This window comes from Tenebrio molitor, chromosome 1, assembly GCF_963966145.1.
Source record: "Tenebrio molitor chromosome 1, icTenMoli1.1, whole genome shotgun sequence".
NCBI lineage: Eukaryota > Metazoa > Arthropoda > Insecta > Coleoptera > Tenebrionidae > Tenebrio > Tenebrio molitor.
In genome coordinates, this window is record NC_091046.1 from 43,535,758 (window position 1) to 43,563,469 (window position 27,712).

At 37.8% G+C, this 27,712-nt stretch overlaps 7 protein-coding genes and 2 long non-coding RNA genes across 12 annotated transcripts; 6 read left to right on the plus strand and 3 right to left on the minus strand.

The window, feature by feature from the left end:
* LOC138129997 (uncharacterized) lies at positions 1-7,630 on the minus strand. The gene is made up of 8 exons (XM_069046384.1): positions 7,437-7,630; positions 7,188-7,391; positions 6,833-7,137; positions 4,145-4,253; positions 1,173-1,457; positions 723-884; positions 416-619; positions 1-363 (listed from the first exon to the last, which is right to left on the minus strand). The coding sequence occupies exons 1-8, from the start codon at positions 7,575-7,577 to the stop codon at positions 58-60; spliced, it is 1,716 nt and encodes a 571-aa protein (XP_068902485.1). The 5' UTR covers positions 7,578-7,630; the 3' UTR covers positions 1-57.
* On the plus strand, positions 980-1,909 carry LOC138122344 (glutathione S-transferase 1-like). Of its 2 annotated transcripts, none has more exons than XM_069036593.1 (3): positions 980-1,295; positions 1,345-1,548; positions 1,599-1,909. In XM_069036593.1, exons 1-3 carry the CDS (start codon positions 1,155-1,157, stop codon positions 1,902-1,904), a joined length of 651 nt encoding a protein of 216 aa, XP_068892694.1. In that variant the 5' UTR covers positions 980-1,154; the 3' UTR covers positions 1,905-1,909. The 2 variants fall into 2 exon arrangements, with proteins under 2 accessions (XP_068892694.1, XP_068892695.1); XM_069036594.1 differs by having other exon boundaries at positions 1,074-1,295; positions 1,357-1,548.
* LOC138122337 (glutathione S-transferase 1-like) lies at positions 5,397-6,233 on the plus strand. Its single transcript, XM_069036585.1, has 3 exons — positions 5,397-5,583; positions 5,634-5,837; positions 5,885-6,233. The coding sequence occupies exons 1-3, from the start codon at positions 5,443-5,445 to the stop codon at positions 6,194-6,196; spliced, it is 657 nt and encodes a 218-aa protein (XP_068892686.1). The 5' UTR covers positions 5,397-5,442; the 3' UTR covers positions 6,197-6,233.
* Positions 7,631-7,725: 95 nt separating the features above from the next.
* LOC138122342 (glutathione S-transferase 1-like) lies at positions 7,726-8,646 on the plus strand. The gene is made up of 3 exons (XM_069036591.1): positions 7,726-7,994; positions 8,043-8,246; positions 8,294-8,646. Exons 1-3 carry the CDS (start codon positions 7,854-7,856, stop codon positions 8,600-8,602), a joined length of 654 nt encoding a protein of 217 aa, XP_068892692.1. The 5' UTR covers positions 7,726-7,853; the 3' UTR covers positions 8,603-8,646.
* A 3,254-nt stretch (positions 8,647-11,900) lies between these two features.
* LOC138122338 (glutathione S-transferase 1-1-like) lies at positions 11,901-13,192 on the plus strand. Of its 2 annotated transcripts, none has more exons than XM_069036586.1 (4): positions 11,901-12,081; positions 12,373-12,522; positions 12,573-12,776; positions 12,825-13,192. In XM_069036586.1, the coding sequence occupies exons 2-4, from the start codon at positions 12,382-12,384 to the stop codon at positions 13,134-13,136; spliced, it is 657 nt and encodes a 218-aa protein (XP_068892687.1). In that variant the 5' UTR covers positions 11,901-12,081; positions 12,373-12,381; the 3' UTR covers positions 13,137-13,192. The 2 variants fall into 2 exon arrangements, with proteins under 2 accessions (XP_068892687.1, XP_068892688.1); XM_069036587.1 differs by lacking the exon at positions 11,901-12,081 and adding an exon at positions 12,102-12,322.
* Positions 11,965-13,408, minus strand: LOC138122362 (uncharacterized). The gene is made up of 2 exons (XR_011156448.1): positions 13,277-13,408; positions 11,965-13,220 (listed from the first exon to the last, which is right to left on the minus strand). It is a non-coding gene; the product is annotated as an uncharacterized lncRNA (long non-coding RNA).
* LOC138122340 (glutathione S-transferase 1-1-like) lies at positions 13,203-14,241 on the plus strand. The gene is made up of 3 exons (XM_069036588.1): positions 13,203-13,511; positions 13,559-13,762; positions 13,813-14,241. The coding sequence occupies exons 1-3, from the start codon at positions 13,371-13,373 to the stop codon at positions 14,122-14,124; spliced, it is 657 nt and encodes a 218-aa protein (XP_068892689.1). The 5' UTR covers positions 13,203-13,370; the 3' UTR covers positions 14,125-14,241.
* A 362-nt stretch (positions 14,242-14,603) lies between these two features.
* Positions 14,604-26,590, plus strand: LOC138122361 (uncharacterized). Of its 2 annotated transcripts, XR_011156447.1 has the most exons (4): positions 14,604-14,805; positions 23,102-23,422; positions 23,515-23,668; positions 23,761-26,590. It is a non-coding gene; the product is annotated as an uncharacterized lncRNA (long non-coding RNA). The 2 variants fall into 2 exon arrangements; XR_011156446.1 differs by having other exon boundaries at positions 23,102-23,668.
* LOC138138423 (uncharacterized) lies at positions 16,225-18,097 on the minus strand. The gene is made up of 7 exons (XM_069058352.1): positions 17,933-18,097; positions 17,681-17,884; positions 17,317-17,624; positions 17,195-17,201; positions 16,881-17,096; positions 16,628-16,831; positions 16,225-16,573 (listed from the first exon to the last, which is right to left on the minus strand). The coding sequence occupies exons 1-7, from the start codon at positions 18,071-18,073 to the stop codon at positions 16,268-16,270; spliced, it is 1,386 nt and encodes a 461-aa protein (XP_068914453.1). The 5' UTR covers positions 18,074-18,097; the 3' UTR covers positions 16,225-16,267.
* Positions 26,591-27,712: the final 1,122 nt, after the last annotated feature.

The following is a 27,712-nucleotide window of genomic DNA, read 5'->3' on the forward strand; positions in this document are numbered from 1 at the left end:
TCTGGAACGATTCTTTTTATTTAAATATATCACACAGTATAAGTTGACGTAAACATCTCAGGACATTTTAATCCTGATCATCTCTTTGAATATATCCAGCCCCTTCTTGTTCGCCGCGTACTCCCCCAGGCCCTCAACTTTCCGCACCCACGCCGCCACCCTGGGAAACTTCTCTTCATCAATATTTACGAGAACATTAAGCGTACTAATCGAACTGATCAGGCTGTAATCCGCGACGGTGACATGGCTGCCTGCGATCCACTTCTTCCCGTCGAGAAACGTCTCCAGGAAGGCGTAAATTCCGTGCGCGGCGTCGATGTCCTCCTGGTCGATCGTCTTCTTCCCGGCGCGAACGATCGGTCCCTGAAAAATGATATATTGATTGGTGATCGATCGAGGAGTCGACAAGTAGTACCACTATCTTGAGCACTCTGGGGAAGACCAGCCCCGACTCGAAGTGCAACCTCTGGTCTACCACGGCGCGCTTGAAGAAGTCCTTCGGGTAGAGAGACTCCTTGTCGCCGTATTTTGACACCAGATAGGTCATGATGGCGTGGCTGTCCCACAGTACTTGGCCGTTCTCTTCGACGAGGGTTGGTACCGTGTGTTGCGGATTAATCTGAAACAATCCAACGACTTGAGAAAGTTGACAAATGATGACAGAGACTGTGTTAAATGGCTTGAACGTGACCTCCGTCGTAAAGTGTTGGCACTCTGGTTACCTTGAGGAATTCCGGTTTCAAATGATCGCCGTCTACCAGATTGATCTCTTTCAGGTCCAGCTCCAGGCCTATTGCTTTGGCCGTCATCAACACCGCCCTAACGGGAGGGCTCGGGTGGACCATGTACACAGTCGGGGCCATCGTGCGCAACACTGGTGCCGACTAATTTTCTTAGTACACACCTGTCACGTGACCTACCTTGGCGCGCCGACCAATAGAATTTCCTTCCGTCAACACGTGCTTAATTGTCCCCGCTGACTCACATTTCGCATTAGGATGACGACGGTGTCAATTGGCTCAAGAGAAACGCTCTTTCGCTTCCAATCTGATGCATGTGCTAACCAGTGGCGTAGCTCTCGGTGCTAATTCGTTTCAATAAAAGACCCTACTAGTTTGTTTTGGGCGATTGACCCGAGCGCACCTCTTCTACAAATGGCGCCGGTTTTGTACATGGTCGTACCGAGTCCTGCGGTTAGAGCCGTCTTGATCACAGCTGATGCTCTGGGGCTCGACTTGATCCAAAGAGAGGTAGACTTGGTGGCGGGCGAGCATCTCAAACCGGAATTCCTCAAGGTGAATGATTAGTACTCGTCGCATCCTGTTACGAGTATTTGTCTTATAGATCAATCCGCAGCACACTGTACCGACCCTCGTGGACGACGATGGGTTCTCCGTGTGGGACAGCCACGCCATAATCACGTACCTGGTGTCCAGATACGCCCACGATGACTCTCTCTACCCTCGAGACGTGAAAACCAGAGCCACGATCGACCAGCGACTCTACTTCGAATTAGGAGTGGTATTTCCTCGACTATTCAGAATTGCGGTGACTCTCTTTTGTGGTTTTGGGGTTAGGCCTCTATCTGTACCTTGCAGGACCCTATCATTCGCGGAAACAAGACGAGCATAAGTGACGAGGATAAAGCCGGTGCTAATGAAATCTATGGGTTTTTGGAAGCGTTTCTCGATGGGAACAATTGGATTGGTGCGGATTCTGTCAGCGTGGCCGATTATAGTTTGGTCTCTTCTGTCAGTAGTCTTCAAGTGCTTGTTCCAATTGATGCCGAGACGTATCCCAAAGTGGCGATGTGGTTTAGAAACTGTGAAAGTCTTCCAGAGTATGGGGCCAATAAAATTGGTCTCGAAGTGTTTACCGATGTAATTAAGAATAAACTGCAATAACCTGACGCAAGTGTTTGCTTAAGAGCTCGCTGTTTTCCTTTTCAATTAGCACAAAGACTTGCATAAATATTCCTAATGTGCTGCATTTGCAGTTGCTTAATTTTAGGTATCGATAAATAAAGAAGAAAAAAATAATATACAGGTGTTTCTGAAATAGGTGCATTAATTTTAACTGGTAATAGAACTCGTCAAAAGGAAAAACTTTTCTATCTACTATTTTGCCGAAAAACGATGTTTAATTCCAAAAAAAAATTGGAGAGATTTTTCACTAAAATAGCAGTAAGTCACTAAATACTGCAATGGCTAATTGAGATCAGCGCTAATATGAAAAAAACAACCATTTTCATCCAGAAAACGTGTTTTAACGCCGAAATCGAAATTCAAATAAATCTACCCGTATAGCAAAAAATCCACTTCGTAAGAATCTGGTTGTTTCACGTTTTTAGGTAGCTTAGTTTTGGAGATATAAACGGTTTTAGGAAAATCTTTCCTATTTTTTTAAGCCATTACGCAACGTTTTTCGCCAAAATGGCAGAGAGAAAAGTTGTTCCTTTTGATGAGTTCTATTACCAGTTAAAATTAATGCACCTATTTCAGAAACACCCTGTATATTCAAAGGAACCAAGACAATTTGTTCTTTATCAACTTGCTCTTTATTAAAATTTCCAACATGGCTAGTCCCTTCTTGTTTTCTTTAGCTCCGGAAGAACTTGCCATTCGCAATTGCGAGGAAGTCACAATCGGCAATGGTGGCAGAGTCTTCTGCAATTCATTGTTTTCTCTGGAAGAACACTTCCAAAAAGTGTACACTTGGTTTACGTTATCTATGTCCACTTGATCAACGCTGGTCTCCCTACCACGAAAAATACCAAGAAATGTGTGCTGTGGCTTGACCTAAGTAGTTAACACCAGAGAAATCTGAGAAAGCAATATACAGGATGTGCCAGAGTTGCGAAAAAGCTCCATAACTTGTTTGTTATTAAAGATATCAACTTTTACTTTTTTCTAGATGATAGCTACGCTTCTACTGCACACTCGGAAAATATTGCGGTATATGTACAGTGTGTCTCAATATTATAAAAACACTAAAGTTATGTTTTTTTGAACGGAACCTACCCAGTTTGATTTTATTTTTGAATTCTATGATAAATTATGAATCAAATTTATACAGGTCGTTTTTACTTATCTGCCATCGTTTTTGATCAGTGGCGCCTTTTTTACCAGAATTTCGAATTGCAGGGGTCCCTTCGAAAATTCGTAGCTTCCAAATCGTTGCACATAAATGAAAATGATTGACGCTGTTTGATTTCTGAATGTTTGCCGCATCTGCCCAGTGTTTACTCAACAACCTGCTCAGTCGCATATGCCTACTGCGATTTTTTAAACATAAGGAACTAAAAATGTCAAAAACTTATTTTTTTCAAATAGCACCCGGTATTTATTATTGCACTGGTCGAAAGCTTTTTTGACAAGGTTTTGAACAATATAAGGTTTGTATAGTCGAATCTGAAAATCTAGGGTGCTATCCTAAAATCGCTAAATTTGGTGCAATTTTTCCGTTAAAAAGACAATACAAAAATCTAGTAGGGCTAACAAAAGATAATCACACAATATGGTCACTCCATAAAGATGGGTCAACCAATAAAACAGTGTTTAACAATTAAACATCTAGTTATTTTAGCGATTTTTAATGATTTTAAGGGGTGCCATTTGAAAAAAATGAGTTTTTGACATTTTTAGTTTGTTATATTTAAAAAATCGCAGTAGGCATATGTGATTAAGCACGTTATTGAATAAACACTTAACGGATGCAGCAAACATTCAGGAATCAAACAGCGTCAATTATTTTAATTTATGTGCAACTATTTGGAAGGTACGAATTTTCGAAGGGACCCCTGCAATTCGGAATTCTGGTAAAAAAAGCGCCACTGATCAAAAACAATGGCAGATATGTAAAAACGACCTGTATAAATTTGATTCACAATTTAGCATAGAATCCAAAAATGAAATCAAAAAACATAACTTTAGTGTTTTTATAATATTGGGACACCCTGTATATATACCGCAATATTTTCCGAATATGTAGTAGAAGCGTAGCTATCATCTAGAAAAAAGAAAAAATTGATATCTTTAATAACAAACAAGTTATGGAGCTTTTTCGCAACTCTGAGACGCCTGTATCTATTTAGTTCAGAAACAGAAGATTTCTCTTTTGATGTGAATAAAGAAGTATACATTACCTTGAGGAATTCCAGGTTCAAATGATCACCACTTGTAAAGTTGACCTCTTTCAAATCCAGTTGCTTTCCTATTGCTTCAACTGTCATCAACACAGCTCTAACTGGAGGACTATGATGGGACATGTACAATATAGGAACCATGATTTACAGTTTGCAACACCAAAATATTGCTGAGTAATGTTGTTGGTATACATGGGCCACGTAACCATTGTTTTTACCTTGCGTGACGACTAATAAAATATATTAATTGTTATCTTCTTGAAGGACACATTTATTATAAAAATAATTTTGATTGATGATTGTTTCTATTGCAATGACTCATATTTTGCATGGAGACGTGGAAAGACGAACATTCTTTCACTCCCATTAAGAGATGATGTAGTGTTTTTTGACAATGGTGTAAAACTGTTGTTTACCAGTGTTGCAGACTTTAATAGAACTAAATGGAAGAGTACACAAGCACAATTACTTATAACGATGCAGCACTTTGTAATATAAATAGAATCACAACGATTTTCTCTTTATCAAGGGTTCCAAAACCGTTCTTGTCTTTTCAGCTTTCTTTATCCAAGCTGCCACTTCATTCACGATGCTTTTTAACATCTAGTGGTACCACAATCTTGAAAGTTGAAGCAACAGGAGTTATGTATGTCAACTTGGTTCTACTTCATTTAAAGAAGACCAAGACAATTTCTTCTTTATCAAAGTTTCCAAGACCGATGAACCTTTCTTATTTTCTTCTGCCTTGGGACAACTTTCTACTTTCTTCACCCAAGTTTTCGACTGCTTTTTGGCATCTAGTGGTGCAAAATATTGAAGGTAGTGGTGCTTGCAAAGAAATAATAATCAGCAACAATGATAGAATTTCCAAGAGTCTATTGCTAGCTTTTGAAAACTTCTTCAACAAGGCGTACATGATCCACTTGAGCTACACTTGCTGCCACAAAAAAATCAAAGAAATGTAAAGCAGAGTTGAAGAAAGGTTATCTTACAATCGTATTCTTCCCTTTATTATTTATAAGAAGATCAAATTTGATTTAGATTTGGCACAGCCACGTGAAACGTGAGAGGACTGTTAAGTTGCAGGTTCAATGACAGCGGAAAGCTTTACCTTTACATAGATTTTCATTTCGTGCATTTAATTAAGTAATTGCAATATAATTATGTTTTTATATCGAGATGAGTTGCAGAATTCCTTCGCCGCCCATATCAGTGGAGAGGACAAGAGCGAACCTGATAAAGTATGCTCGGTGTGTGGCCGTTAATCATTCGCTTCAAAGTGCTCATCCGATCCCGTCATGGCCCCCACTTTATACTTGATCTATCCCAGTCCCCCAGTTCGGGCAGTTCTAATCACAGCGAAAGCGATCGGTCTGGACTTGGACGAAAAACCGATCGACTTCTTTCAGGGCGCTCATCTAAAACCCGAATACCTTAAGGTAAGCAACACTTATTCCATAATTATTGATCGTGCGACCTTGACTTGCAGTTGAATCCCCAACACACCGTCCCCACTCTCGTCGACGATGACGGTTTCGCCATCTGGGACAGCCACGCGATCATGACCTACCTGGTCTCGAAATACGCCAAAGATGACTCTCTCTACCCCAAAGATTTGAAGAAAAGGGCCATCGTGGACCAAAGATTGCACTTCGAGTCTGGAGTTTTCTTTGCGAGGTTGCTCGGGATCACGGTAGGGAGCAAAAGCGAATTGATTGTTTTGTAAATAAGGAGTTTTAGAGACCGATTATTTTCCAAGGCAAGACTGACATTGATGATGCCGCCAGAGACAACATGCTGGAAGCTTATGGGTTTTTGAACACTTTTCTAGAAGGGAAGCAGTGGGTTGCTGGGGATTTCATCAGTGTTGCCGATTACAGCCTCATTTCTTCGGTCACAAGTATCGAAGTTCTGGTACCGATTGATGCTGCCAAATATCCGAATGTGGTGGCTTGGGAGAAGAGGTTGAAGGCTCGGCCGGAGTATCAAGCTAATAAAAAGGGCATGGACGAATTTGTTGTTTTGTTTAACAGCAAAATGGGGAAGAAGTGAATTTTTGTATCCATTTTTTGATAAATAGTAGAATTTACAGATGTCTATTTTTTCCTCCACGAACCCTTCCAAACAGTGAACTCTTGGTCTACATTATCTGTGTCCACTTGATCTATACTGGTCTTGCTACCATCAAGAATATCAAAATGGATGGTTGAAAGGAACGTGAAACAAAAATAGTATAAACAATTTTTACGTTTCTGCAAATCTTGAAGATATTTTTTGGCAACATACCAACTAGAATTGGTACCCTGTGTTGTGGGTTAATCTTTAATAATAGACAGCACGTAGAGAATTCAGCTATATCTATTTCATTGAGCAATATAAAATCTCACTTTTGACAAGATTCAAGAAGATTTCGGTAACGCAGCTCTAACCGGAGGGTTGGGAGGGGCCACTATTTACACCATGATGTAACCATTGTTTCTACCTTGGCGTGACGACCAATGGGATGTGTTATTTGTTATCTTGTCGACACCTTTATGACAAAAACAGTTCATTTGAAATGACTGATTGCTTCCCTTGAGGAAAGATTCTTTCGTTTCCACTACCAGATGATGTAATATTTCATTTGTAACTGCACCAAAATCAAAAATACAAGAACAATATAACAACTTGACTTTATTTAAAGAAAACTAAGACAATTTGCTCTTGACCATGGTGACCAAGAGCGCAAGACCTTTCTTGTTTCCTTCAGCTTCCGGCCGACTTTCCAGTTTCTTCACCCAAGCTGCCACTCTGGGATACTTTTTAGCATCTATTGGCACAATAATATTCAAATTCGTAGTGCTCGCAAACAAGTTATAATCAGCAATGGTGACAGAATCTCCCGCCATCCACAGCTTGCCTTTCAAAAACTCGTCCAGCCAAGCGTACACCTGATTTACATTATCTACATCCTCTTGATCCACACTAGTCTTGCTGTCATTTAGAATTCCAAACTAAAAAATTTGGACAAATGGAAAACACCAATAGAAAAAGATTCTCTTACAATGACTCTGCTCCCTGTGGTAGAAGCCACTCCACTGTCAAAATGCAGCCTTTGATTGACCACACCTCGCCTCTTGATGTCTCTAGGATAGAGATCATCACTTTTGGCGTATCTTGACACCAGATAGGCGTTAATGGCGTGGCTGTCCCAAAATGTGAAACCGTCATCGTCCACAAGCGTGGGTACTGTGTGTTGGGGGTTCATCTAAAATACAACTTGAGCAATAGTCCCGTGAATGATTTAAGTCACCTCGAGGTACTCTGGTGTGAGGTGTTCGCCCTTGAAGAAGTCGAGGGGTTTGACTTGAAGGTTCAAACCAATGGCTTTAGCTGTCATCAGAACTGACCTCGCTGCGGGACTTGGAGGGAACACGTACAAGATGGGAGCCATTGCGGAATTGGTCGGTACTGACTCACAAGTGAGGCAAGGTACTAAAAACCTAGTCTGGCGCGTTATCTGAGATAAAATTTGATTGGAAAGTGTACTCAATGAAACTGATAAAATCTGTCGGTACTACTTTCAATCGGTACTGAATTGCATCAAGAGAGTGCGATGCGATTTGTTATTGATTTTTCGGTTTCTTCTACGCCCATGGTGTAGAGAGAGAGGCGGATCTAGTGGCTTCACTCACTTCACTGTGTTGTCTCAAGCAGTGAGCATCTCGTCATGGCGCCCACTTTGTACATGATCCACGCGAGCCCTCCGGTCAGGGCGGTTCTAATCACAGCTAAAGCCATCGGTTTGGACCTCACCGAAAAAGAGATTGACTTCTTCCAGGGGGAGTACCTGAAACCCGAATATCTTAAGGTAAGCGACTTGTTGTTTCATTTACAGTTCATCGAACCTCGATTGCAGTTGAATCCTCAACACACCGTCCCCACTCTGGTCGACGACGACGGCTTCGTCGTCTGGGACAGCCACGCCATCGCAACCTATCTGGTCTCGAAATATGCCAAAGATGACGCTCTCTACCCCCGAGACTTGCAGAAACGCGCCATCGTAGATCAGAGACTGCATTTTGAGTCGGGAGTTCTGTTCGCGAGGTTGCTGAGGATCACGGTAAAGAGGAAGAGCGAGTCGAGTGTTTTGTCAGTGGAGTGTTGCAGAAACCGATTCTTTTCAAAGGGAAGACTGTCATAGATGATGCCGATAGGGACAACATGTTGGAAGCTTATCAGTTTTTGAATAGTTTTCTAGAAGGGAAGCAGTGGGTTGCTGGGGATTTTATCAGTGTTGCCGATTACAGTCTCATTTCTTCGGTCAGCAGTATCGAAACGTTGGTACCGATTGACGAAGAGAAATGTCCCAATGTGGTGGCTTGGCAGAAGAGATTGGAAGCTCGTCCGGAGTATGAAGTGAACAAAAAGGGACGAGAAGAGTTTTCTGTTTTGTTTAACAGTAAACTGGCGAAGTAAATTTTTATGTTTTTTTTTTTTTAATAAACAAGAACTGAATTTTATCGCAATTTTATTTTTTCACACCGATCAGGGTAACAACACATTTCCAAATTTCATTTTGAATTAAAAGTTACTCAACATAAAGTCAATCAGTAGTTTTGCAAACTGTTTTAACTGTCTCGAACAGACTATTTAAATACCTGCCACATGATTTCAATTGGATGTAAATCAGGAACTGTCAAGTTCATTAAATAATATCTATCTTTTTCTATTAGGCTATTCAGCCAGTTTTGTTTTGTCCTCTTTCTAAGCATTAACTTTAAAAATTTACCATAAATCTTTCTATGGACAAATAAAATATAAGCAACGTTTCTATTTTTATTTTAACTGTTAAAATCCACTTCAAGGCTTTTGTGACGGAATTACTTTGAACCAATTGAAAAGTTTTCAGTTTTTCTTTCAACACATTTGTGCTTCGGTTGAAGTCGTATTATTTATTGTAAGCTTGGTTTCCTAATATTGATCCAGTCAAAACATGTCAAACAAACTTGTACTATTTGCAACAGCTGCCACCAAGTTAGTTTACTATTGCATGTTTATTTAGAAGTTTTGATCTGTAAACGTATCAATATTGATTCAAATAAACAACATTCACTTACCCAATACTCCTTTCATCATTCTAAAATGCTAGTGTCCAAGTTTGTTTACGATTCTGTTTCTGTATTAAAGATTTTTTCTATTTTGCTAATCAGAAAAGAAATACACTTGGAAGTTTATGAAACCAACAAAAAATCAAAATACAAATTTGCACAAGCAGAATACGAATCATTTAAAATTCAGAGTTTGCTGGTAATGATCTTAATACATTGTTTACATCAAAACATTTTAATTCTTTGTCTGAACGATCCGTTTTCCCTCACCAAAATGTTTTTTTGACTTCCTTAACTGATAAACACACCATTACTTTAGGTATTTTCTAGCGCTCCAACAAATGAGGCTCTCGGCTTCGCCTCGAGCCTGAAACCTAGTTGTCGCGCTGGAAAATACACCTACCGTAAATAACTGTTCCGAAACGATTCAGATACCTCACTGTGTATTAATTTTAAAAATTAACTAATTTTTTTCTACTCTTTTACTAATCACTTTGTCTCAATGCCACACTTATTTATTATTACAACCTTCGACCTAATAATCCCTTGATGAAATCTAACTGCGTGGCGAATCAGACAAATCTTCTGCAGTTGCGAACAGTCAAGGACGACTTAATTTATTTGACTCATCGCTTTTTTATACGGGTGTAACAGAAATAAGTACATTAATTTTAACCAGTAAGACAACTCGTCATGATAAACAATTTTTCTATGTACCATTTTTTCTAAATCGGCAATTTTGTTTAGCATTTACCCCTCCCCCCCCCTTAAATTAACGAGGCGCTTGTGTAAACCTTCTACGCACAGGTTCTAATAATAACGGGCAGTATTTTGATTTCGTAAAAATGCTTAGAAACGGTCGTCACATTTATAGTCACTTCTGATCTCCAGTGGCGGGTAGCGAAATTTTTGGAAAATTTTAAACAATTTTAACTCAAAAACGGAAAATATTTATCCCAATTATGCATTCATTTTAACTCATTAACGAGAACATTTACGAAAAAAAAAAATATTTAGAAAAGTTGTTACTCTGATGAATTTTATTACCAGTTAAAATTAATGTACTTATTTCTGTTACACGCTGTATATAGAATGTTTGTCTGGACAAATATTATTGTTATCGATTGAGTTTCCCCACAAAGTCCTTTTAATCCTCCTGGAAAGCCTGTCATGCAGAACATTTAAATTTAAAATAGGGAAAGACCTCTGTATTGTCGGTACGTTTACTACAGTACTTACTCGTACTATAAATAAACATTAAAATAAAATTCGCAGTGTTATTTTATTACATAAACTCTGTTAAGTATCTCGGCCGATATATCGCCCAATGAAAGTCCACACATCCTCTGGTACCACTGTGGACTGTGGTACTGATCAAAAGAATCATGTGCGTATCATCTTTCACTGTCGCTGATCAGTTCATTTTTGTCGCTCATCATGGCACCTACTTTGTACATGATACACAGCAGCCCCTCCGTGACGGCAGTACTGATCACGGTCAATGCTATTGGTTTGAAGTTAAAAGAGAAAAATTTGACTTGAGCCAAAACGATTATACATATTTTATATTGCCATGTTTTTTGCAATCTTCATTTTTTCTTGAAATTGATTCCCCTTTAAATTTATTTTGTTCGGTACCTCCCTAGTATCTATCTAGTTACCAATGGGTGAAGCTTTCTCTTTCGTTCACTTCACTTTCGCTCACTGTTTTTCACTCACTGGTTTTCATTCACGCGTAAATTTTTCCAATTCTTTCTGATAACGTAATTTTGATTTTTTAGGCAACATTTCATATCTCGCGGCACTTCTTTCTTCCAGGACATCATCAGGACTATTTATCATCCATTTACACGATTTCCACAACGTGCACACAACCACTTTATTGACGTTACAGAACTTTTTTTATTTTGTATTTTATTTTTTTCTATAGCCACAGATCCGTCCAAAAATGTGATTTATTTTTGTTTAAAATTTTGAATACGAAGTTACAGACTCGCTTTCTAAGGAGGTATCAAACAAAACCAAATAAAGCACTCGAGAGTAGAGCTGCTTTCGTTCACCTGAATTGCATCGTCCACTCAGATTCGCCTCGTGGACGAACACGCAATTCGCATGAACGAAAACTTTGCCTTTCTCGCTGTAAACAATTATTTGTATTTGTTTGTTTGGTGAGTCAGCACCAAAGAAAAATATTAGAAAGAAATTAAGCAGAAATTATTTAAAGCAAAATGATGAAATAAGTTAGGGGTAAGATAAAGGATATCATTTCATATAAAAAAGAAAGGAGAAATAAATTACAAATATATTTAAGCACAGCACAGAAGATTAAAATCGGAAAGACAATGCGTAGAAGACGATGAAAGGAGAACCGACAAAATAAAATGAAGCAAACTGAAAATAAATATGAAGCAAGTTAACAATAATGAACTTTTTAATATTTGATATACTCGTATTTATGCAACGAATTCAGATTATTTTGTTGATATTAATTATTAGATAATGTTTATTTTACACATTTTGGCTTATTTTATTTTGTATTTTTTTCAAGGATCAGTAGGTCAACAAACAAACTAACTTTAAATAAGATAACAAAGCTGAGATAACTCGCTTATCAACGAAGAAAAATTGACGAAATTTCACTGAAGGACAACCGAATCCAATTGTACTCATATGATGATTTGTGTTTATGCAAAATTAAATTAATAACATTTACTATATCAAGCGATCTCATTTCGTAGTCGGCAACTTGGCGACATCTTTAACAGCAAGCTGTAGTGTAGTGTATCGCTTGTACATCTTGTAGAAAATGTGCTAGATGTGTCTGTTTGTGGAACAATCATAAAAGGAGTAAGAAACGCTATTTTTACAGTCATATCGTTAGTTCCTTTCCAGGCCAATGAAAAAAGTTTAAGTTTTTTGAACCATTTTCAACATTTAATGGGTGCAGTTTATGCAAGCTTATCGCTGCAGTAAACTATTCTTCCCCAATTATTTACGTAAATGCTTTCGTATCTACGCAACATAAATAACAACTGAAACACATCGATCTTGATGACTCCACCTCTTCTACTAATCCAACAAACTATAAGTAAGTCCACACTTACAAACTCTGCATAACAGTTTTCTCCCGTGTTTTAGACAGCAAACATGGCTCCTACTGTGTACCTCATTTACCCCAGCCCCCCCTGTCGCGCCGTCCTGATCACCGCCAAAGCCATCGGCCTCAACCTTGCAGAAAAAGAAATCAAGCTTCTGGAGGGCGAACACCTGCAACCCCCATACCTCAAAGTAAAACTTCCCGCTCACTCTCTCCCAAATATTTTTTATTTTGCTTCCAGTTGAATCCCCAACACACCGTTCCCACTCTTGTCGACGACGACGGATTCACCCTCTGGGACAGCCACGCTATCATGGTCTACTTGGTGTCGAAATACGCCAAAAATGACGCTCTCTACCCCAAAGACTTGAAGAAACGGGCGCTGATCGACCAACGTCTTCACTTTGACTCGGGGGTGGTTTTTGCCCAGTTGAGACGAATCGTGGTAAGTTTCTTTCAAAACTGAGCGGTCTCAGCTGAGAAAGAGTTGCAGCGACCCATCCTTCACGGGGAAAAGAATTGTATCGACCAGAAGGACAAGGATGGGGTGTTTGAGGCGTATGCGTTCTTGGAGGAGTTTCTAGATGGGAAGAAATGGGTGGCTGGAGATGCTGTCAGTATTGCCGATTACAGCTTGATCTCGTCGGTGAATAGTCTCAACGCTTTGATTCCGATTGATCCCAAGAAGTACCCCAGAGTGAGTGCTTGGTTCAAGAGGTGTGAGGAGTTGCCGGAATATGAGGCCAATGGAATGGGACTGGAAGGGTTTACCACATATTTTGAAAATAAGTTAGCACAAGTGTAGAATCTTGAAGGGGAAAGTGTTGTAGAAAGCAGTCAATAAAAGCAGTACCTCGAAGAGTCTTTTTGTGTGATTTGTAATCTCAACCTGCAAACAATTTTTTGGGTGTTGTTGAAGGGTACCAAATTACTAAAAGAGTTTACCTTATGGTACAAACAGATAAAGCCAATTATCTAATTATCACAATGATACAATCCAACAAGCTTGTCTTCGTCATTGAACCATCAGTGTGTTACCATGGCCCCCACTTTGTACATGTTCCACGGAAGTCCTCCAGTGCGAGCCGTCTTGATGACCGCCAAAGCAATCGATCTGGAGCTGGACATCAAAGAGATCGACTTCTTGAACCGTGAACAATTGAAACCCCACTTTCTGAAGGTATTTCACCCCAAACGTCCCCACAAAATGCACTACAAATTTCGTAGATGAACCCTCAACACACTGTACCCACCCTGGTGGACGACGACGGGTTTACAATTTGGGACAGTCACGCCATTATGGTGTACCTAGTCGCGAAGTACGCCAAAAACGACTCCCTCTACCCCAAGGATTTGAAAAAGAGAGCGATCATCGACCAGCGCCTCCACTTCGAGTCAGGTGTTGTCTTTGCCACGTTGAGAAATATTGCTGTGGGTGCCTTGACCGAATTGTTGGGTTCAAATTGATTGAGTTCTTTCAGAAACCTATTATTTTCGATGGGGCAACAACAACTGTAAAACAGAAAGACAAAGATGCGGTGACTCAAATTTACGAGTTTTTGGAAAGCTTTTTGGACGGGAAGGAGTGGGTCGCAGGTGATGCGATCAGTATTGCTGATTTTAGCTTGGTTTCGTCGATCAGCAGTCTCAATGTTTTGATTTCTATCCCTCAGAAGTGTCCGAATTTGATGGCTTGGCTGAAAAGATGCGAAAGCTTGCCTGAGTGTGAAGTTAACAAGAGGGGAGTGAAAGAGTTTACTGGATTGCTGAGAAGCAAAATCTCCAAGAAATAATTTCGTGTTTGTGTCAATAAGTGAGATCAGCACTAATGGATGCGACAACAAAAATTATTATTATTAATAGCAAATCGGTGTAATGTACTAATCGCCAAATAACAATTATTATGATAACAGGTTTTTAATTTCCACAGATTATGATTAGGTAATTTGTTGTTGTTTGACAACCACGTTGATAAAATAAGTGTGCCATTCCTCTATTTAACCCTCGAAAGTAATTTTTGACTCGCACTGAAAAAATCGGGGTGCCCGTGTGGCGTGGCGTTAACTAATCGTACCATTTGCAACTTCTCCGATACTAATGAAACTACACCAGATGTTTTCATTCATCAAAACGAACATTCTGACCAGGACACGACATACCTGCGAAGCTTAATTACGAACTGAGCTTTACATTCTCGTGTGTGCTCTCGAACGTTCAATTCATAACGTTACGCTTGGATGAATTACGTTTTCATCATTATCAGCAGTTCAGATCTGAGTGCAGTCAGTGGTAATCGATAATTGTTGCGATATTTTGCCGAAGCAAGTCTATCATGGCGATAACAAAATTTTTCACCAGATGGTGCAAGATTTCTTGTGACAAAAGGCCGACAATTGAGGGAGCGAGGTCTTCCAAGAAATTTTTTTATTGGTGAAGTAATTATCTTTCAAAGGTCACCACTATGCTTTGTCATGGTAAATAACAACTTACTCAAATCTGTAATGGGAAGATCGTTTTTTTTCTTTTATGTATTTTTTTGTCAAATGTGTAGACTCTCAATATTATCATCTTCTAAAATTTTTAATTACTCTTAATTTCGTGGCCAAAAAGACACTTTTTGAAATATACTCACAAGGAGAAACTGACATCTAGTTTCCAGTCGTTGAAAAAATATTTTTCTCAGCTTAATAATCTGACACTTATCAGTTAAAGAAAAACAAATATTTTGCGTAAATACGAAACTAGAGAAATTTCTTATTTTCATGGTATCAACTGCCTTAGAAAATAATAATAATACGTTTGTAATAATTTTTGCACGAAGGTCGTGGGCTTCACCGTCTTCCATAATAATTCCAAATGTTATCTTTGAGGCCACGCCTCCAGCAGTCATCAAAACCAAGAATCGTCTTGGAAGAAGTGTTTTGTTGACTGCTAGATAGATAATCTCACTGTTATTGCGCTATCACGTAAATGTTAATAACGGTGTTTCTAAGTACAAAAATAGAAACAAACAAGATAACAGTTTAAATAAACAAACACGCTTGCGTAACGCATCTCGCGTTGGATTAAAATTTCTCATCGCTGCGCTAATTTGATCCGCTCCACATCCGATTCATACTTACTCAAAATACGAAACTCGTTCCGGCGAAATTGGATTTTCTTGGGCGATATCGGAAAAGCTTTCATGTCGTTCGGCTTTAATGCAGACGCGCTTTGGCGACGCCGGAAAATTATCAACATGTAGGAGAAAACTCGGCTTCAAACGAACGAAATTATTTAATTCCTGTGATTGGTCCAGGCGGAATTCGTGTTCACGCACGATTTTCATTACGTTCGGATGAAATTGGTTGCGTGAAACTATTGTTTAATTACGTTCGTGATTCCACGGATCAAGCTCAAACATGATGTTTGAAAGCGGAGATTTGGGTCCGACCCTTGTTGCTCTGGATTATTTTTCTTTAATTATTCAGCAAAAAGGCTAATTAGTGCGAGCTTCAAAGCGTCACTCTTTGAGGGGATTTGGAAATGAAACTGAGAGAGGTGGTTTCATTAAAAATTTATTTACGAAATTTGTTACAAAATTATTAAGTCATCTTGTTCCTTGTTCCTGTTTCGAGGATGGCGAGTCCCTTCTTATTTATGTCGAGAGGAGGGATATATCGAAGGCCTCCAAGGAGGAGAACATCTGGTTGAAGCTCTTTTTTTCGCTGAAAATCAAAATTGATTTTGCTGCTGCGAGAAGGTGTGCCATAAACAGAACATGCATGATTCCGGTACTAAAAAGTACCAAAACACAAAAGTACTCACACTGATCTGGGCACTTCTAGCGAAACTACTTTGTAACAATTTTATAGCTAAGAGTATTGCAAGAATATAGAAATAAAACTAGAAGAAGTGTTTAATTGAAATTTTAATTGAGAAAATTGCACAAAACCATCACGTCAACTTGCTGTTGATTATGGTTTCGAAGATGGCTTGTCCTTTCTTGTTCACCTCAGCTTCGGGGCGGCTCTCGATGGTCTTCAACCATTTTGTGAGGCGAGGGTACTTCTGGGCGTCGACTGCAAAAAGAACGTTCCAGCTGGTGATGGTTGGGAAAACGCTATAGTCGGCTAAAGTGACGGAGTCTCCAATCATGTACTGTTTACCCTCGAGGAAGGCCTCCAAGAACGAGTACACCTGGCCCAAGCTCTCTTTGTCGCTGTCGTCTAGACTGGTTTTGCCGGTGTTAAAAATAGCGGCCTAGAGAAAACGAGCATAATCCCGGTTCTAGTAACGAAGTACAAAAGTACTCACAACGATCGCGAGACCTCTGGCGAAAGCCACTCCCGAGTCGAAATGCAATCTTTGGTCTACCAGCGCCCTCTTTTTCAAATCCTTGGGGTAGAGGTTGTCGCTCTTGGCGTACTTTGCAACGAGGTAGACGTTGATCGCGTGACTGTCCCACAGAGTAAAACCGTCGCTGTCGACCAGTGTGGGTACTGTGTGTTGAGGGTTTAGCTAAAAATCTCGGTTGAGATTTGTTTTTAAATGGTATAATTGGTACTACCTTGAGGTATTCTGGTTGCAAGTGTTCGCCTTTCATGAAATCCAATTCTTTCAGATTCAATTCTAATCCGATGGCTTTGGCTGTGATTTGTACGGCTCGTACCGCTGGACTGCCTGCAGAGATGTACAGAGTTGGAGCCATAGTTGTCTGTCGGCTTGCACTGTACAACTGAGATCCTACAGTGGTTCCTGTCCAATTGAATAATGCGCGCGGTGATTAGTCAGCAGATTGTTGAGAATGACTTTTAAATTCAAGTAATCATAAAATCTGACAGAAGTGGTGCCAAATGTGGAAAATAAATCAGATGCAAGTACCTCGGTACTATTACCAAAATATGCGATGATACAAGGTATCTTGACAGGTTACAGTTTTTGTGGTAAAAAAGAATATAGAGAGTACTAAAATTAAAATTTTATTGACGAAAATTATACATAACTATGAAGTCAGTTTACTCTTCATCAAGGTTTCATAGATGGCGAGTCCTTTCTTGCTCACCTCGACTTCGGGGCGGCTCTCGATGACCTTCAGCCATTTTGCGAGGCGAGGGTACTTCTGGACGTCGATTGTCAAAAAGACGTTCAAGGTAGTGATGATCGCGAAGAGACTGTAATCAGCTATGGTGACGGAGTCTCCTACCATATACTCTTTTTCCTCGAGGAAGGTGTCCGAAAAGGAATACACCTCACTCAAGCTTTCTTTGTCGGTGTCGTTAAGACTGGTTTTGACGTTACGAAAAATAGCTCCCTAGATAAAACGACACGACTCTGGTACTACTAGTACTAGAACGCAAAAGTACTTACACTGATGGGGAGAACTCTGGCGTAAGCTACCCCCGAGTCGAAGTGCAATCTCTGGTCCACGAGCGCCTTTTTTTTCAGATCTTTGGGATAGAGGTTGTCGTTTTTGGCGTACTTCGAAAGGAGATAGATCATGATGGCGTGGCTGTCCGACAGGGTGAAACCGTCATCATCGACCAGAGTGGGCACGGTGTGTTGAGGATTTAGCTAAAATCTCGATTGATTCTTCTTTTCAAATTGTACGATTGGTACTACCTTGAGGTATTCTGGTTGCAAGTGTTCGCCTTTCGTGAAATCCAATTCTTTCAGATTCAATTCTAATCCGATGGCTTTAGCTGTGATTTGTACGGCTCGTACCGCGGGACTGCCTGCGAAGATGTACAGAGTTGGAGCCATAGTTGTCTGTCGGCTTGCACTGTACAACTGAGATTCTACAGTGGTTCCTGTCCAATTTAATAATGCGCGCGGTGATTAGTCAGCAGATTGTTGAGAATGACTTTTAAATTCAAGTAATCATAAAATCTGACAGAAGTGGTGCCAAATGTGAAATATAAATGAGATGCAAGTACTCTCGGTACTGTTATCAAAATATGCGATGTTGTGATACAAGGTATCTTGACAGGTTACAATTTTTGTGGTAAAAAAGAATATAGAGAGTACTAAAATGATAATTTTATTGACGAAAATTATACATAACTATGAAGTCAATTTGCTCCTGACCATTGGGTGATATTAATAAAAATAAGCAAATGCTTCCAAGCATTTGCTACTTAGCATTAGCATTTGCTTTAAAGTAAAAGCTTTGGCTTCCAGCAATTGCTTGTTATTTGTCTTCATCATATAATTATTTCTAATAGCTTTCTCTTTCTCTATATTATTATTAAATTCTAAAATAATTGCTGTCTTTTCTCTTGAACCTACGTTGATATCTAGCTTTTCATTCATTTTATGTAGACTTTTTATAATACGTCCCATATTGCCTCGCATATTGTACTGAATCCCTTTTATTAGAAGTACTATTTATTACTTTTTTCGACAAATGATTAAATGATCATTAAAATGATCACCTCCATATATAACACGTATTCTTGAATTTTGAGGCTTCTCACAGTTTTACCTAAACAAGGACAATGTGCTTTAACACGCATTGTTTATGAATAATTTCTTATGAAAAAAATGTGATAAATTAAATGAATCGCTTACGTAACGATGACCAAGAAACATGGCAAATGTTTCGAAAAAAGTTGAACGACATGAAAAGTAAACCAAATAATGACTTTGAACGATTAGTATTTAAAAATATCCATAATCAATTTAAAATGTTAGAAAACAATATATTAAACTTTGCAAAATTAGGTTTTCTTAAAATACACTTTCCTAATCTTAAAGTCTTTGATGAATAAATATTCTTATAAATGACAAGTCGTTGCTCGGTTTGTTTAGAACTAAAATGTCTAGGTGATTTTTATAACTATAGAAATAAATATGAAAAAACATGTAAACAATGTAAAAAAGCAGTTAATTCTACTCGTTTATTATGTGATTGTGGTAGATATTACACTAGAACTAATTTTAAAAGGCATATAAAAACAGATTTGCATAAAAATGGATTGAATTTATTTATTTACTAAAAATTTTTTGTTAGATTTTTTCCTATAATAAATAGAACGAAGGAACTTAAGTAATCTTCGTTTATCTGAGCTGTTTAATATTGCAAAATCATTAGACATCAAATATATTAGAAAATATAATAAATCAGACTTAATAAAAGCTATTATTAAAGCTGAAGAGCAATTACATAAGGAAATAAAAAACGGAAAAAAATCAATTGTGCCTCCTTTGCGGAATTCGGACAAATTCCTTATGAGCGAAGCGAATTCATAACCCATTGGAAATTTACAGAGGAGAGGAAAGTGATAAATGTTTTATAAAAAGAATAACTGAACATGCCAGAACAATATATAAGTTATTAAAATAAAATAAACCCATAAAAGATATCGAACTAGAAGAATATAAAAAAACAAAAATTTGTTATCTTTGTGAAAATGTGTTTTCTATAGAAAAACCAAATGTAAGAGATCATGATCACTACACTGGAAAATATAGGGGAGCTGCTTGTAGAAAATGCAATTTGAAATATAGACAACCATTGTTTATTCCAATTTTGTTTCATAATTTAAGTTCTTACGATTGTCATTTGTTTATAAAAAATCTAGGAGAAGATAGAAGTCAATTGAAATTAATACCTAAATAACGAAGAGAAATATATTTCTTTCAGTAAAATTTTAAGAATGGATGATAATGGATATATCGAATTGAGATTTATCGATTCATTTAGATTTTTAGCAAGTAGCCTAGACAATTTGTCATCTAATCTGGAATCAAGTCAGTTGAGAGAAATAATTAAATACTTTTCAAATAGTGAATTAGATGTGTTATTTAGGAAAGAAAAAAGCAAGATAACTAGAAAAGGAATATATCCTTATGAATACATGGATTATTTTGAGAAATTTTCTGAAACAAAACTTCCATCACTAGATACATTTTATTCTTCGCTCACAAAAGAAGGAATTTCTCAAGAAGAATTCAAACATGCAGTGAAAGTATGGAAACATTTTAAAATTAAAAACTTGGGTGAATGGCATGATTTATACTTAAAACTAGATGTTTTGCTGTTAACTGATGTATTTGAAAATTTTAGAGACTTATGTTTGGAAAAGAGTTATGGACTCGATCCTGTTTGGTATTATACAACTCCGGGGTTAGCTTGGGACTGTATGCTCAAATATACTTCAGTGGAATTGGAATTATTAACTGATTATGAAATGTATTTGTTTTTTGAAAAGGGAATTAGAGGAGGTATTTCACAGTGTAGTAACAGGTATTCGCAAGCAGATGAAAATACTCAGATTATCTACGAGTATATAGATGCTAATAATCTATATGGATGGGCTTTATCTCAGAAATTACCAGAAAAAGACTTTAAATGGTTGACTTGTGATGAAATTAAAAATGTCGACGGTATATTGGTATCAGATAGTGATACGGGTTATGTTTTGGAAGTCGATTTAGCATTTCCAGTAGACTTAGCTATTCATAACAAATTCAATGATCTCCCTTTAGCTCCGGAAAATAAAATTCCTCCGGGCGGAAAAGTAGAAAAACTACTTTGTCATTTCTATGATAAGAAAAATTATATAATTCATTACGAAACATTAAAACTTTACAAAAGTTTAGGTATTAGAATAACAAAGGTTCACAGAGGTATAAAATTTACTCAGTCAAGTTTCATAGCACCATATGTAAAATTTAATACTGAACAAAGATAAAAGGCGAAAAATGATTTTGAAAAAGATTTCTGGAAATTAATGGCCCCATATGATAAGTCTATGCAATCTGTTAGAAACCAACAAAATATTAAATTATATTGTGATGAAGAAAAATTACAAAAAGCGATAAACAAACCTAATTTTAAACACAGAACTATATTTAGCAAACACCTGGCAGCAGTTCACAATTTTAAAACAAAAGTATTGTTTAATAAACCAATTTATATTGGGCAAGCTGTATTAGATTTATCGAAATTGTTAATGTATAACTTCCATTACAATGTAATTAAAAAAGAATTTAATGAAAACGTAAAACTTCTTTATGGAGACACTGATAGCTTTATATATGAGATTAAAAATGCCGATTTCTATGAATTTATGAAAAACAATCCCGACTATTTTGATACATCTGATTATCCAAAGGATCATTCATTATATTCTGATAAAAATAAGAAAGTAATAGAGAAGTTCAAAGATGAATTGAATGGTATTAAGATATTAGAATGCATAGGTTTAAGGTCAAAAATGTACAGTTACAGAACTGAAACGTCTGTTTCGAAAAAATTAAAAGGTATCAAAAAAGCAGTATTGAAGAAAAAAATAAGTTTTGAAGATTACAAAAATTGCTTGTTTAATCAAAAAGAATACTTCCATAGACAGAAAGTGATCAGGAGTCATAAACATGATATATTTACTGAAGAAGTAAAGAAAAAGTCTCTAAGTTGGAAAGATGATAAAAGATACCTTTTACCTAATTCTACAGATACATTAGCTTATGGACACGTATTAGTATCATCAAACTAGGTACGTTCATGGACATTGTTGAATAAATCGCTATTTTTTATTAGTGTTGAAGTAATAAATTAAGAAAACAATAATTACAATTACGATAATAAACATAAGAACAAAAATAATAATTTTTAATTTATTAACTTGTTGAATGAGACTTGAAAACTTTTTTCAGAATTTTGGATATTCTTCATTGAATATATTTAAATTCTTGAATACAGTACTTTCCATTTAATTTACAATTTTTGAATCTTTTCATTTATTGCTCTCATATTTTTAGTATGTCTTTCAAATATTTTCAAAGTTCTTTTCTTTACATCATCGATGTTTGATGGTACATATTACTACTGTTTTGTTTCTTAATTCTGCTAGTTTCTTAGTTTACGACTACCTGCTTTGTGTTCTACATTATCGAATATTTTTTTACTTTTTATTTTACTTTTTCTCTCTTTTGTTCCCAATTGTTCCGATTTGTTATCTTTTGTTCCGGATTGTTCCCGTTTGTTCTCATTTGTTCTCGTTTTACATGTAATCTTTATGCCAACTGAATTTAGCCCCATATTGAGGGAATTTTTGGAAATACTTTTAGATTTGCAAAAATCTGTTTTTGTTATTTTTTTATTTACGGTCGAATTGAGATATTCAATGGCAAAATTACGATTTCTCATTTGCGTTACTTCATTGATATTTCTTGGTATATTTAGTTTTTTATCTTGAGTAAAAGATTTGTAACGATTTTTAAATTATTGGAGTTCAGATGGTTGTCTTGTTTTTAATGGTGTATAATATTCTGCTACAATTTTACTTTCTTTAGTATTTGCCATTTTTTTTAATTTATTGCAATTTTTTTTTGTTTATTTTGTGAAAGTTTTAATTGGAACATTTCAGAATTTATATAAAAAATGGAGATTACATTTCGTAGAAAGTAGTATATGGAATTGATATATTTTTTTAATTTTAATGTCGAAAAACAAGCAAAACATCTTCGAATACGTTATTTACAGTCAGTAAGGATTTCTTCTATTTTAATAAAACTATAAAATACAGGTACAGTTCCAGTGGCGGCGGTGGCAAAAGTTTGTCTATGAATTCTCATAAATTATCTTTTTAACATTTACCAGTCTTCAGTTGTGCCTCAGAACAAAAGTTTGTACATGAGTTCATAAAATACTCGAATTCAGAGCAGCATATCTAAAGACTGTATGATACAAGGGTAAATTTTATATAAAATTTGCATGTACATTATCTAAGAATTCTTTGTAGCTGGAATAATTCTGTTTGTTTTAGTAATTTTTTTTATTTACAGTTTTCAAAGTTAGTCCAAGTTTTCCTTTTTTTATTGTAAAGAATCTGCAAGAAAATATGATACGGGGAATAATCAAAAGATTCAAGATGAGTTCAACACTAAGAACAATAGAATATCGACTCCAAAAGGCCGAAGAACGAACCAGAAACCTAGAAGAACAGGCCAGAAAGACGGAAGAAAAAATAAAAACCCTAAATGTCCAAATGGGATACTTACAAGTCGGACAGCTTATTTCAGATCTCCAAAACGAAATGGGACAATATGTGTTTGGGAAAGAGAAGGTGGAACAAAATTGAAAATTATTTGGGTACGGGCAGTGGGGTGAGAATCCATTATTGACTGACGGAATCTGCCTGTATTTAAAAGCAGTTTAACACGATATTTTTTTCTGATAAAATTTTATTGAAATTTAGCGATGAAGAGACCTGATTAATTAATAGATGAAAGGCACCTTATCGAAAGCCTTGCTGAAGTCAAGATATATAATATCGAGTGGTTGCTTGCTGTCCATCGTTTTTGTCCAAGTATTCGTAGAAAATAGCAAACCAGTCACCACAGACCTACCAGGTATAAACCCATGCTGTTGTTCTGGGATAAGATTGTTATCTTCCATGTGTGCCAATAGCTGCTTGACAATGATTTTTTCCATTACCTTGCAGCTTATGGACGTAAGACTCACAGGCCTATAATTTACCGGATCAAGTTTGTCTCCTGATTTGTATAATGGGGTAACAGTTGCTAATAACCACTCCTTTGGCAGAACACCAGCCGCGAACGAGGATGTCATTATTTCAGACAGAGGTGTAGACAACGATGTAGCGCAATTTTTTAGGAGTTTTGCTGACATTGTTTGATCTGGACCAGGTGCTGTATCAACAGAGAGACGACCGGTCGTTTCGAAATAGTAAGTAACTAGCTCGGTGGCCGCATGGCTGTCGGAGACAGTGCTCCGAGGTCGCGGTCCCGGCGCTAGTGGGTTCGAATCCCACCGAAGGGGGAGGATTTTTTCGAAGGAAGGAACCTCCGCCGGGCCATGGATGTGTGTGTATGTCTATTAGGGGCTGACGGTAGGGTGGTGGAAGGAAGAGCGACACTCTTTCGACCACCACCGCGAGGTCAGCACGGGTTCGAGTCCCGTCGGGAAAAGGCGCCCATGGGTGTATAAGTGTTGTGTATGTCTGTGAATGTGAGGTGGAATGGGCGTGGGTGGCCGCGGAAAGTGCCCCGGAGCCCCGTCGCACCACCTGAAGGAAGGAGAGGATAGGCAAAAAGGAATTGGAAAGGAAAAACCACCGACCGAAAAGGTACCGTAAAAATGCCGTATGACAAAAAATAGTAAGTAATTATCAATATTAATTACACTATCTATAATTGATGACTTTAACCATGTCTCCGAGAGGGCGACGATGGTTGGTAAGGTATTAAGTACTTCTACAAGCAACTCGTTAAATTTGGACGTTATTGAACAGATATTTGTATAGAGAACAGATATATTGAAATTTTCGACAATCAGTTTTTTTGTTTGGTAATCTTCTGGGGCACGCGATAAATATACTTAATTGTTAAATTAGTTTCACCGGAGTTTATGCGCTGATTTAATTCTTCACGTAATGACTTGAGATACTGCATTTGACGAGGTGTTCTGTCCTCTCTTATAACAATTTTCGCATAAACATCCTTACCCAAAAGAACTGATTGTTTTCTTAAGCATGCTCGAGCTGAATCGGAATTATTTAAACGCAGTTTAAGCGGAGCTTAAAGAGTAGCGGCAGGAGCTACTCTTTCCCAAACGGACAACATTTTCAGGGGATACAGCCAGCGAAGTGTCGATAACCTTCAAAATATCGTTTGCGATCTCCACATTGTAGTGACCCAGTTTAAAATTTAAATTTAAGTTTCCGGTACCGCCACAACAGCGCGCCAAATGTGAAGGCGGCTAGACTGGGAACTACTAGCGGAAATATAGCGGGGAGGAAACGGGCTCGCGCGGGTGGTTGAAGGGGGTAGGTCACTTTTTGTTTGGTTTTTCGAAACGAACAGACCTTTCGAAGAGCGATCCAATATTCCAAAAATCTGTAAGTTACATCTGAACCGATTACACTACCGTTCCGAGTAGATATTTTGTGTCCCCGTGAAGAATTCAACGTTTTTTAATTCACCTGGGTAATTTATCCCACTTTCGTTGCCTTTTTTTTGTGTTTTGTTTTGGGACCAGGACCACGTGGTAAGGGTATGTTGTAGATTTCATTTTGTTGCATGCTGTTTCTTTAAGAGGCGTCCATTTGTTAATTTTAAGCGTTATCCCTAAATTTCTCCCGGGAGGTCCATTTTTGACAATCTGTAAATTTCGAAAATTAGTAGCCGTCGTCCGGACCGCGTGCGTCCATTTTGTTTTTTTCTTTCGCTAACATTTTCTAACGGCACTCGACCCGCCATATTTTTGTTTAGTATTGCCAGCGAGTATTGTATCCCTTTTTAAAGCGTTTTTTTATTTTATCGTTATTCAACTTCTCGCGTTTTGTCCTCTTTTATTGTCTCGTTGTTTAATGTTGCGTTTTGTTTTGCTTGTGTTATCCTTGTTTAATGTTGCGTTTTTGTTTTGTGTATTTTATCGTCGTTTAATGTTACGCTTTGTTCGATAGAATTAAACTCGGGTTATTCCTTCGTGTTGTTGCTAGATTTCGGAAAAATTAAAATAAAATGTTGTAAGTGCGCCCTGTGGGAGCTAGGTGACAATCAGGAAGTCGTGGGGTTGTTTAGTAAATTTCTGTGGAAGCTACGGTTATTTAGAGCCGTTAGCGGGGACGGACCTTAGTCTTTGCGGGAGCGGCGTCGGGATGTTTTCGTGAAGCTTCCGTCGACGGTTATAGGGACTTTGGGGTTTTGTCCGGAAACGGTTGGTTGGGGACGGCGGACCTAGGTCTTTGCGGCTGCGGTCTAGGAATGCTACTCGTACGACCCCGAAACGCTCTGTCACTCCTGCTGGGTCGGTGAAATAGTCCGACGTTCATTAATACCCCGAATATCTATAAACGTCGCTTGATTTCAAGATGATTCAGATTATTCTTCTGAGTCCCCTCGCGGCCGAAAGTTTGTTACCTCCAGCTCTAAGCTCCCGAAGGCGTACCTTGACCGCGTAGTTCCGAGTTAAACATTGTTTTTGTAATTAATCGAATTGTAAAATATGAGTAATACCTGGGATACGGTTTTTGAAGAGGGTTTTTCATCCGTCCCTGTCTGTAATAACTGCCTTATAATTTGTTTACTTGTTTTGCAAGCTTTAAACTGTCATTTTGTCTGTCATGTGCCCGTTTTTCTGTTATTTTAAATATTGTTGCATTCATCTTGCAGTTTATCTTTGTGATGTACTCAACTAGTTAATTTCTTGTACTTCGTTAAACTTAATTTCTGTCTTTTGTATTCGTTTCAATTTCTTTTTCATCAAAGTTATTACAGGCATTTTTAATAAAAGGTATTTTGCGTCCCTCACATGTGTGTTTTATTTGCGGCACTCTTCCAACTGGAACCCTCACCGTTTGCATTCCGAACCTTTCCGCCAAAAGAAAATCACAACGTAGGGCTCCTCCGATTCGATGACGATCACGACCACATTTGTTACCGTTTTGCGCAGGTTCAAATATTTGGCGGAAAAAGTAATGTATTCGAATCATTACAACATCTTCAACATGAGGATCTTTCTTGACATTATATAAGATGACATTGCAGGCTCGAACTGACCGTTCCACCGACTCCTCAATAATTGTCTCTCGATCTGCAGGGTTAGTGTTTGTGGTATTCGAGCGAATCAGAGTCTCCAACTGAGCAAAACGTTCATCAAATGACGTTTTCATACTATTAACAAGAGTTTTTATCTCCGCCATAGTACTGAACGTTACGTTGCATCGGTTGCAGAGCACTTTAATATTAGCAGACCGAGATTTGATAGATTCGACTTCTTTTTCACTCAAAGTCAGACAACGTATGTGGATGTTTAATGAACAGCCATCACACTTGACGTGTGCCGCTTTTCCACTAACATCCTTAAAGCAGTGGCAACAATTAGCACTCATTGCACCTAATTAATATGCAAGACGCGCACCCGCTTGTTATTTTTAATGTTTTTGTAACGCGACGCTGTGTATCGCTAGGTATAAAAACCCCAGAGGACAAAAACAACGGTAAGATACGGATCTTATCTGTCTCGTTGAAAAATGTATTTAAATACGGCAATAAATAAGAATAGGTGCTTTGAGTACTTACGTAAAAACTTGCAAATGTTAGATATGCAAAACGATATAACTTTCGAAAATATACGAATCAACTAAGCACTGGCAAATGGAAAACAGAACGGAGCACGTTGGAACACGTTTGCACACATCCGCAGCAAAACAATGTTTGATTTTGGATGATTTTCCCATGTGCCCATTTTCTGGTGGTCTATTGAGTTTCGAGTATTTTTTGGGAGCATAAAAAATTATGATTTTTAAAGGAATTTCACTACATTAGTTTGTAAGGCGCCAAATATACCTCTTTGATTTGGTGTTGTTTTTCTCTTTTTCTTGCATGCGCCAATTGGTCTGGTCCAGAAATAAAAAGCCATTTTGGAGTGTC